Raw genomic sequence first — 12,004 nt, 5'->3', positions numbered from 1 at the left:
TACTGCCCTAGACAGTTTTGTATCATCCGCAAAAAACTAAATCAAAACTTTTAATCCAATCTCTATTTCGTGGATGAATAAGATGAACAGGATCACTCCCAGGACTGAACCCTTAGGCACCCCAATCACAACCTTTGCCCAATTAGAAAATAACCCATGTATTACTATCCTTTGCGTCCGTTCTTTTAGTCAATTTTCTACTAATGTACATATAATTTCATCCAACCCGATAGACCTAAGTTTATTAAGTACATTTTGTGGGGTAATGTGTCGAATGCTTTAGCAGAGTGCAGATACGCCACATCTAGTGTACTGGTATTCATCTGTCTAGATTAATGCTGACTTCCTCATAGAATGTTAATAGATTGGTCTGGCAAGAATGATCCTCCATGAAACCATGTTGGTTACCTCTTATGATACCATTTTTTTTTTTGCAAATTCCTGCATATATTCTCTTATCATGCCTTCAAATATATTGCACACTATTGCCATCAAGTTGACAGGCCTGTAGTTACCCAGTGAACTTCTTCCACATTTGCTTTGTGCCAATCACAGGGAGTTCTTTCTTAATAGAACCCTAATTGTATTTTTATTTTATATTTTATTTGATCAGTAAAATGTAAAACTATAAAAAATGCTTGCTACATTATTTTAAAAAATGGCAATCCAGCTTTATGATTTTAATCAAATAAACATCTATAAAGAAAACACCAACTATTTAAAGCAATATACAAGTATGTGAAACTATATTGCTATAAAAAAATGCTAATAATATTATTATGCAGTTTACTGCCAAATTGAGTTTATTTCATTTTGTTTACAATTAATAATAAAATCACTTGGCTCTGCTTATAAGTAAATCTGTTTTTGTATTCAGGTCAGGTCTAAAGAGAATGATGTAACATTTTGGAAAAAATATACAACCAAGAAGTCCAGCACTTGAAGCCATTATAGCAAAAATCTGTACAGCCACCGTGTCTTTCCCTTTAGTGCTCAGATAGGCCGGTATCATGGCAATCCAGACACTGCAGAACACCAGCATGCTGAAGGTGATGTACTTGGCCTCATTAAAACTGTCCGGTAATGTCCTGGCTAAAAAAGCTATAATGAAGCTCACAGCTGCCAGAAGCCCCATATATGCCAGGACAGAGTAGAAGCCAATAACAGAACCCTCATTACACTGAATAATTATCTTTTCTTGATAAGTGTAAATGTCTCTATCCTGGAAGGGGGGAGAAATAGACAACCAAGTGACACATATTAGTACTTGAATAAGTGAACACACAGACATGATAGAATTGGACAATTTGACTCCCATCCATTTCCTCCAGGAACTCCCAGGTTTGGTGACTTTAAAAGCAATACACACCATGATACTTTTGGCAAGAAGAGAAGAGACAGCAACTGAGAAGATGACACCAAAAGAGGTTACACGCAGCATGCAGGTTACATCTACTGGATGGCCGAGGAACAAGAAGACACAGAGGAAGCTCAGCATGATGGAGACCAGGAGAAGATAGCTAAGGTTCCGGTTATTAGCTTTAACAATGGGAGTGTCCTGGTAATGTACAAATATCCCCAATATTAAACCAGCCAGAAGGCAAAAAAGTATGGAGACAGCGGACAATACTGCAGAAATTGCGTCATCAGTGTAGGACAGAAATTCCACCAGCTTTGGAAAACACTGATCCTTTTTCTTATTTGGCCATTCTTCATCAGGGCATCTTATGCAGTTTTCACTATCTGCTGATTTTGAAAAAGACACATGATGGACTTATTTATTACAATGTCTGGGGAATAAACAAAATGTGTTATCTCAAACAAAAATATTCCCCCTTTATAAGAACAACACAATTGTTCGTTTGAAACTGTATTAGCAAAAGTGTGGCTGTTTAATAAATGGGGGAAATGCCTAAGAAAGTTTGTGGTGTATGAATGTACTATGTAAGCAGCAGTTTGTGGTATATAGCGTGCCACTACATGTATGGTGGTAATTCAAGAAGTACTGTGATGGTCTGTGGGGCAGTGAATGGGTGCAGTGATTGTATGTATCGAAGGAACAGTGTGGTATGGAAACCAGCACACAGAGGGTCCACTTTATCGTTTGCTCTTCACTCACTGCCAGACAAACATGGTATCTATCACGTAGCTGATGAAGAGACTGGAAGATGGGGAGGCGTCTCTTGCGACTCATGTCCTACAACCCCTGGAGTTTGGAACAGAAGGTTGCAGGACAGCGAGGAACACGAGTGCCACGGATTGGAAGCAGGCACCGTGCTGGAGACGTCTTGAAGAGAGGTCAGCAGGCCAAAGGTCAAACTGGATGGGCAGCGTAGGAGCAGACCCGAGATACTGGAATCATGGTTGAGGCCAAGGGTCAGAGCCAACTAAGCAGCGCTACAAAATCAGAAGGCAAGAGCAAGTCCAGAGAACATGGCCGAGGTCAGGAGTAAGCAGCAAGCAGAAAGGTAGTTCAAGGCAATCCAGGTCAAACAGGTCATAGGCAATCCAACAGAGACACAGGCAACAGGAAGCATAGGCTGACAAGACCATCAGCATTGTGGTGAAGGCAGACTGGTTTTTGTATAGTCACCTATTGAGGCAACAGCATCACTTCCTGCACACAAGCCGTTTGCGCATCTTCCCACGCACTTCCATTTGCGCGTGCCTGTGCACTATGGCACGTTTCCCGAGATTAAGTGTTGTGTTGTGAGCGCATGTGCGGCTGCCATTTTTCCTTTACAGTATCACATGCAACATTTCGGAACCATTCATTGGTTCATCAGACAAAACAGTGACACAGTGTTTGTCACTCTGTTTTGCCTGATGAAGGAATTGATTAATGGTTCCGAAACATTGCATGTGATACCATATTTGTCTGATGTTGAATAAAGATGGAACAGTACAGTGAATCCTCGGTGTGCTGGTGGCTCATCTTCATATAGCTTGATCTACAGAGTGCCATCCTTAGGCCATTTCAGCACCCACTAGAATACATGTATGGAGATTCTGGTCTGGTGTGCAATGGGACATTCTGAACTAAAATCAGTAGGCAACAATACAGTCAGTGAAAAGTTAATTGGTGCAGTGACAGTCAGTGGACCTCTGTTGCAGTACAGTCGCAAGCAGTGCTGTCAGTAGCAAAAATCAACTGTAAATATATAATAAGTTTACACAACCCCATAAAAAAGCTACATTTTTGACTCGTAAACAAATCAGACAAAGATAAATCACTTCATAATTTTTCCCCCTTCAATGTGGCCTATAATCTGTGCAATCCAATAAAAAACAAACAAATATTTTTAAAGTTAGAAAACATAAAACTAAAAAACAATAATTTGGTTACATAAATATGCACACCCTTAAATTAATATGTTGTTGAAGCACCTTTTGATTTTATGACAACATTCAGTCTTTTGGGGTAGGAGTCTATCAGCATAGCACATCTTGCCTTGGGAATATTTGCTCACCCTTCCTTCCAAAAGCACTCCAAATTTGTTTGATTGCGGGAACATCACCTGTGCACAGCCCTCTTCAGGTTACCCCACATATTTTATGACAATTAATGTTTTCTTTTCCAGCAGTTTCCTGTGGATCAGCAGCAAGCGAGTTATCCAGATCTCATCCTGATGGTAATGCCTAAGAGCACAAAGTGCAAACACTCCTTGTCAAGAGAACATTCTAAGGAAGTAGAAATGGATAATGGAGTAATGGATATTCTATTGCATATATGTTTCCTCAGTCCAAATGGATTCAGGTTCCTAAATGGCACCCACAATTATCCAGGTTCGGTGATGGAAATCATTTGCTTGTGGCCCATCTGTCCAGGGTTCCCTCTCTGGTTGTCTCTGACCCCGGAATCTTCTAGTCATCCTTAATATTCAGACCTTCTACAGCAGTTGCTACATCCAAACACATCCAGAACTACCTTAAGTGGCTTGGAGGTTGGAAGTGAAGTCTTCCTTTCCTGGATTACTCATCTACAGTCAGAGTGTTTGTTGAATAATGTAGCACCTACTCAACATCACATATATTCTACAGTGTGGAATAATTTCATAGACTTTGCAAGCTTAATAGGTTTGGTCTCTCTTCACCTTGCCATGACAGGCATGTTGGACTTTCTTCAGGCAAGCAATATGTACTTGGGTGTCAGTACCCTCTATTCATCCTCTGAGACACAATGAGTAGCTCATTGATTGATAAGCCAGCTCTTATGGACTTGCACGAGGATTCACTCTTCAGAAGAGTCTCTTCTTTCCCTTGGAATCTACAAGTAGTGCTGTATATGTTCTTCTACAGGGTCTATCCAGAAGGAAGATCCATGGGGAAGTTGGTTCTGCATGTGGTACAAATAATTTATTATCTCAGAATTACCCTCCCTGTTTGTGTGATCGCTATATCCCATTGTATGCTGCCATGTACGGTGTCAGGAAAACGGAAAATTGTATACTTACCTATCGGTAATTTTCCTTTCCTGATGCCAGTACATGGCAGCAAACAGGACCCTCCCATGGCTTTCGCATTGAGTACATGTTACGAGAATGGTGGCCTTGGTAGGCGGGCTTTAATTTATAGTATAACTGGTCCTGTGATTGGGCTGTGGGCGGAGCCATACCCATTGTATGCTGCCATGTACTGGCATCAGGAAAGGAAAATTACCGATAGGTAAGTATACAATTTTCCGATATATATATATATACACACATACACTCTTTACTTTTTGATCCTTCTACAGTAAATATGTTTGATCTGGAGATAATTGCTCAGTTCAGAAATCCATACAATTAATTATTCTGAAAATGTGTGATTTTTCTGCTGATTGGACACTTCTGCATGCATATGTTCAGGAGTATCAAAAATCTACCTGATTAACCCCTGATAAACTAAATCAAGTTGGGTTGACAATATGTGGGTTTTACTTAAGTTTTTCAGTGCTGGCCATTTGGTGTTTTGTATGACATTTTTGTTGTAATATAATTTTTGCAGTTAACATTGTTCTAGAAATATTTGAACCAGTGAAGTGAATTGCAGGTTTGGATTTGACTGGTTGCTGGCAGAACAAGCCCCATTAGAAATTGGTCATCGCTAGTTACTACTACACAACTCAACAGTCAATATAAACTCTACCAGATGTGTTGGATATCTCTCCTTCTGGACATGTGACACACTCATAGCAGCATTTATGAATTGAAGATCCAAACTTCTTTCTGGTACCAGGCAAACAGGGTCTGGAACATCGAGATACCGGAACCTAAAAATAAAATATGTAAATCTTTGGTTAAAGAATTACTTTAATGTTTGGCAAAATAAAAAAAATCACAAAAAAAATCAACAGTAAAACTCATGGCTACGTTTAATAGTGCAAGTTAAAGCATTTTCTCATGCACAGTGTGAAAAGAACTCAAGGAATTGGGACTAAACAATAATGGGTGCATCAGGGTAAAAATAAAGAGTAATGCATCCACCATGACTAGTGCCTACTGTACAAGCCTGCGGGACAGTGTTATGATCTGGAGTTGCTTCAGTTGGTCAGGTCTAGGTTCAACAATGTTATGGGCACAAACAAATGAGGTCAGATGGCTACTTGGATATACTAAATGACCAGGTTTTTACATAAGTGAATTTTTTCTACCCTGATCGCATGGGAATATTCCAATATGACAATGGCAGGATTCATCGGACTCAAATTGTGAAAGAATGGTTCAGGGAGCATGAGACAATTTTTTGCTCTGCCATACAATGCCACATCAGACAGGTCTGGAAGGAGTTTCACTGACAGATTTATAAATAGTCAACCAAATAGCCATCCCCTTACATCATAAATGTGTTCAGACTACCTGCCAGTGAATAGGGATGAGCTTCGTGTTCGAGTCGAACCTATGTTCAACTCGAACATAGCATGTTCGAGCGTTCCCTTCCATGGCAGTTCGACAGTGTCTACATTTTTCCTCCCACTCCATTGATTCTGCGGGTTCTACAGAAGATCGACCGGGAGGGGATTCTGGCCATTGTCATCTTGCCGTGCTGGCCGAAGAGGCCGTGGTTTCCTCTTTTCATGGAGTTGCTGTTCGCGACTCCAAGACCCTTGCCCCTTCGGAGGGATCTTCTCCTTCAGGGCAACGATCGCCACCCAAATGTGGCACGCCTCCATTTGATGGTCTGCAGATTGAGAGGAAGAGGTTACAGAGCCTGCAGCTCTCGGCGTCGGTAGTAGAAACCCTGTTGCAGGCTACGAAGCCATTGACTAAGATGACATATCATCGAGTCTGGGAAAAGTTTCTCACGATGGCGGCACAGAAGGGCTGGCCGTCTAGTAGCCCGACGGTGGGGCACATCCTGGAGTTTTTGCAATCAGCCCTGGATGCTGGTCTGAGCTACAATACGATCCGAGTCCAGGTCTCAGCCTTGTCGGCTTTGACGAAGTTTCGTTGGGCCAATCATACTGTCGTTCAACAGTTTTTACAGGCAGCCATGAAGTTAAGGCCTCCGGTAAAACCAATATTTCCGAAGTGGGATCTGCCCTTAGTTCTGAAGGCATTGTCAATGGATCCATTCTTTCCTCCATCTTCCTGTTCTCTGTATCACCTTACCCTCCTGTCAGTCTTTCTCGTAGCGGTGGTATCCGCCAGGCGGGTTTCATTTTGAGTTAGAACCGAACACGGGGGTGTTCGGCTCATCCCTACCAGTGAAATCCGGCTTTGCCATCTTTGAGTAAGGGTTTACGTTGATGGGCTTTGGTTTGCTTCAAGCAGGTTTTCCATTCTCATACAAATCTATGGAAATGCAAAACTTAATAGAATAATTCAAGTTATGCAAATCTAAGCCCACCAGTTGCAGCATGTATGTAGATGGTTCTTGATGTACATTATACATTTCTCTAAATAGAGGAAGTAAAGATGTTTTTTTGCATTCTCTCACTAACCATATCAGTTTTATCTTTATTAATACCCAAATGTATATTATAGCCCCACCTTATTTCTAAATTTCCATGGTATAGCTTCAAGGTTGACATGAAGCCTCTGATCTTCTGAATCCCAGGGTGTAAAGTTTCCTACTTCATTATATATCACAGTAAAATCACTTCCTAGTATCCAATTAGTTATTCTGTAGTGATAAACAAATTCTCCATATTCATTAAAGAATGGCACTGGCTCAGATGAATCAAATGAATATTTTATTTCTTTTAGCAAGTAATAGAGCTTGAAAATAAAAAATATAGAAAGAGAAAAAACAGATGCTGGTAAAATTAAATCTGTATGATGGAGCAAATCATCTTCAGAGGAACCAGACAATGTCTGACCCTCCCCAGAGGATATAAGCAGCAGTCAAACACATCCTTCAACATCACTACAAACCAATTGACAAAAGTGTGCAAAAAATCACTTTAAATCACACATCTAAGAGGTGACGTAAAAAGGGTTAAGTGCTAATCCCTACTTTTGCCTCTAAGGACTACTTGGGGAACTGGCACTGAATTCTGGGACCCAGAGCCTTCTGCGTGTTCTCATTTTTTATGCCAAGAAATCCATTATTTTGGTATGGATTAGTTCTGAAGCTCCTTCTCCGAGTTGCTGGAAGCATATAGTTAATCCTGCTTGCCTCTTTGTAAAATTACTTATGAAAAACAGGGAAATCTACAGCGCTTTGAACATATATGGGGTCCTTGGTTGTCTTCTATTGAGACAACTGTTGATCTTCCCTGAATAATCAATGGACATACTAATGATTTGTGATTGTATTGTTTGCTGACTTCTCTTGTTGCGCTAGAGGCTTTGTCATACTTTACCTTCCTGTTCTGGAGTACTGAGATTGCAAGCATTGTTTGTAAAAAGGGTTAAGTGCTCATTTTGTCTAAGGGACTCAAGTAAAGAAGGTTTACTTACATGATCCTCAGTCCTGCCAGTTCCCACCTGACTGCTAGACTGGTCCCTGTAGACTCCTCTGCCCTATGCTCCAGCAGTCTAAGGATTGAGGACATCATTACATCTCATGCAGGTACATTGACCTGCATTAGACATGAAGACGCTGAAGGACGCTCCATATCTTGAGCAGAGGGGAAGAGAGATGAGTGCTGACCACCATGGGACCGAGGATCCAAGTAAAATTGCTTTACTACACATAATTAGCACATAATACTTGCAGTGCAGGAGTAGCCCCACTGCAAGGGTAAGTTTTTGATTTTCCCTTCTTCAAACATTTCACCATATCTAAGCTATCCTGTGAATATTACCTGATGTTTATAATAATTATGTTGTTTGTCATCAGATTTTCCTTTAAGAAATAGTTGCATATTGTGAAGAGCTTTAGCTAGTATCTCTACTGCATAATAAATTCGGGGCGAGACACCCTGATTTATGAAATTCTCTATATTTGGAAACTTTTCTGTTTGGGCATAATCACTGGGTATTGTGCATTCTATCTTGTTTTTTCCTCTGTTTGATGACAAGCATTTTGCAATTGCCAAAAAATATTGGGAACCTGATGAATTGTTTGTGCTATTCATCTTATCAATGCCATCAAAGAAATGTTCTTTATCTGGAACGAATAAAGGGTAAAGTTCCACTGCTAAGCTTCCATTAATTGAAGCTATTGGTAAAAGATGTACTGAAGCTCTGGAAACCCAAATAGGAGGAAAAATTAATGTTTTATCATAGAGAAAATCATCATAGACAGGGAAAAGCATATTGATGTAGACATAAGATCCACATACTACGATGACCTTGGAAGTGGATTTTTTTACAATAGCAGCGGTGGTTTCATACGTTTTGTCAAACATTTCATCATTTATTGTGTCAACTCCAAATAAAATTGTATACTCAACACAAATCACATAACTGCTCATGTACTTGGTTAAAATGTCTCTTTCTTTATCTCCGGCATCATCATTTGTTGTGAATATTCCAACCCACGTCCACCCAAAGTGTTTTAACAGCTGAGTTACAGCCAAAAAATGAACATGGTCATTCTGAACTGTCCGGAATACACGAGGATAAAGCATTCTGTCAGTTAGAGCATAGTCTGTAGCTCCGTAGCTGATCTGTGAAAAAAAAATGATTTTCAATAAATCTTCGATTAAAAAAAAGCATAATTCAAACAGCCAATAACGAATGTAAAAATTAAAAACCATAAAGGTAAAGTCCATCTGAACTTCAAATCATTCCAGGTGCATTAAAACAGAAAGGTGTACAACGTCTTACTGATTTAGAGGTATGTAGTCTTGTCCAGTGGCCCTTTACGGGGTGGGAGCCACACTGTCCGTGCTTCTCAGAGGACACACCACAACTATCCCTTTCTTCCCTGCCACAATATGACAATACATTAGAAAGGAGTGGAGGACATATTGGGAGGGACAGGATTCTACCAACAATCAGTTGACTCCTTAGGGGTAGTGCTACAGTTAGAACTCTTAAATTAGCAGGGAACAAGAGCTTTGCTGATTGCAAAGCTCTAGAACTGACTTAGCAAGGGTGTGTCACACCTCTGCAGGGAGATCACTGCATCCACACTGAGTAAGGGTCTTTATATGCAGCATGCAGAAAGTGGAAAGGCTTTTCTTGTAAAGCTCTAGCTGCTTTCTAAAGAAAGTAAGCTGTATGACTTTGCACATGCACCTGGAATGTATTTATCTCATTTAAATTGAAAGTTCAGTTGCCCTCTCAGATTTTTGTTTTACTTAGTCTTCTATTGATCCTTCCAGTATTTCCATGACCACACTGTTTATTCTGCAGTGAAATCTGACAACAGCATTGTCACCCTGTGGATAGGATAATCTTGGATGAATGTGTAGTTAAAAATTCAAGCTAAGAGGCAAACAAAACCTTAGTCTAACATGTTTTAAGCATTTTTAGTATCAGTTTGTATTTATTGATTCCTTTTATGTATTTATTTATTCATGTATTTATTATTTACAGTTTAACCTATTTGAATGAACTATTGCTTTAAACACAAACCACTACTTCACTATACAGTTTGCAAAAATTCCCAGTAACTTCTTCTGGAAAAACTGGGAAATGCAATAAAATTAAAATGGGACAAGACAGAAAAAATTAAAATGAATAAAGCTAAATAAAGGATAAATAAGTAAATCTGTAATATGTGTTTTTTTTTTTTTTTTTTTAAAGTTTATGTATAGCCAAAACATTTTTCAGATGCTTCAAAGGGGCCATCTTTATCAGGTCTTAGTAATGTTAAAGGAAGCATGTACTGGACTGATACAATATTAAGGGGGAAGGGGTCCAGAGGCTTAATTAGTATGATTGCTCTAAATGCCAGTATTAATGATGCTACGCAACCAGCATTTTGATTAATCATACTAACTACTAGGGATGAGCCGAACACCCCCGTGTTCGGTTCGTATTTTAACATTCGAACGGCCGAAATGTTCGAATATGAACTTGAACTCAATGCAAGTGTATGGGGGTCGAATGTTCGACCCCCATACAGCTGCCAGTACATGTAGTAAAACTGTGGCTGCAGCGGCCTGTGTCCCTTCAAATTCCCGCTACTCTCCGCGCCTGTGTTAGCGGAGACAGTGGGGACACAGACCGCTAAATGCCTTCGCTGCCCCCCCTTACCTCTGCTGTTGTCCTGGCCACCGGTCCCCTGGTCCCTTCACTGCTGTCCTGGCCTCTGGTCCCCTGGTCCGTCGCCTTCATCTAGGATCCGGTCCGGCTGCGGCTCCTCTGTCCCGCCCCCCTGCCTCCTCTACATTGCAGGCTGGGAGCCATACCCAGCCTGCTATTGGATATTGTAAAATGCAATAGCCAATAGCAAGCTGGCTAGTGCACCTGCCTGCTGTCAATCAGCATGGGGGACCTGATAGAGATCTTTCTCCTTCAGGCCCCTCCTCCGCTTAGCCCTGATTGTGGCAAAGTCTTGCACCTGACCTTTAACAAATCAGAGCTTCAGTGGGCATTTTGCATTATGGAATGTCCGCGGTCGAACAAACCGTGAACATCCCATAATGTTCGGCGAGTCCTCGAACTGCCGATGTTCGATTCGAACACTCGCCCCATCCCTACAAACTACTCCTGAGGATCCCTTCATTTGTATCAGTCCAGTGCATACTTTGTGTTCCAAGCCCTCATGAAGGGGGATCCTTTGAATCCCCAAATTCACTGGATTTGTATGATACAATATTCTGGATAAAACTAAATCTGGGCTTGATGATTTGCTTTTGGTGCTTTCCACCTTGCAAACCTAGTCCATAGATAAAGTTAAGAACCAACCTTCGGGCATCGCTCCAGGTAGCACTGCCTAATGGTAACTAGGGGCCACCACCTAAAACTGGTAGAAAAAAAATTTAAACACAAGGGGCGAAGGGGGTTCTTCTCAGTTCGAGCATCTGGAACTCGTTGCCACAAACAGTGATTTCGGCTAATAGTGTGGAATCGTTCAAGAAGCTTTTGGACGATTTCCTGAGAGACAGTAATATACAGGGGTACAGGTACTCCTAAGAACGAGATAAATCAAGGACCTATACACACACACACACACACACACACACACACAATAGGTTGGACTTGATGGACATATGTATGTCTTTATTCAACCTCAAATACTATGTAACTAATCATTCCCTCTACATGCATAATGCCTGGTTGGAAATACCTTCAGCAACATGAGATCCAGCACCCCACACCTGCCCTTTCCTTTTAGCATTAAAAACCTGACAGTGTGGAATTGTTCAAGAAACTTTTGGACGATTTCTTAAGGGACCGTAATATACAGGGGTACAGGTACTCCTAGAATGAGATCCTAATAGGTTGGACTTGAAGGACTAATGTCTTTATTCAACCTCAAATACTATGTAACTATGTAACATCTCCTCCAGTTATTGGATGTCTTTGGAACTTTTTCGGGCTTCAAGGTCAATAGGATAAATCAGTCCTTTTTCCCCTAGATGAGGCTACGGTGGCGAATATCCATCCTGTATCCAAGCTAAAGGTGGTAAAGGACTTTAAATATTTAGGGGTTAAGGTTCAATTGCCCCTCTCCTCTTATA

General features: G+C 40.7%; 1 protein-coding gene across 1 annotated transcript in view; it reads right to left on the bottom strand.

Moving 5' to 3' along the window:
- Positions 1-835: 835 nt before the first annotated feature.
- LOC108795582 (vomeronasal type-2 receptor 26-like) overlaps positions 836-12,004 on the bottom strand; it is a 26,984-nt gene continuing 15,815 nt past the window's right edge. The window contains exons 4-6 of the mRNA XM_018566858.1: positions 8,711-9,037; positions 5,128-5,251; positions 836-1,743 (exon numbers count right to left, since the gene is read on the bottom strand). Of these exons, the coding sequence (XP_018422360.1) occupies positions 836-1,743; positions 5,128-5,251; positions 8,711-9,037 (1,359 nt within the window). The remainder of the gene's footprint in view (positions 1,744-5,127; positions 5,252-8,710; positions 9,038-12,004) is intronic.

The sequence above is a fragment of the Nanorana parkeri genome, unplaced genomic scaffold (genome assembly GCF_000935625.1).
Source record: "Nanorana parkeri isolate BGI_ZX_2015 unplaced genomic scaffold, ASM93562v1 scaffold983, whole genome shotgun sequence".
NCBI lineage: Eukaryota > Metazoa > Chordata > Amphibia > Anura > Dicroglossidae > Nanorana > Nanorana parkeri.
The sequence above is the reverse complement of the archived record's forward strand: the minus strand, read 5'-3'. Positions and strand labels throughout refer to the sequence as shown.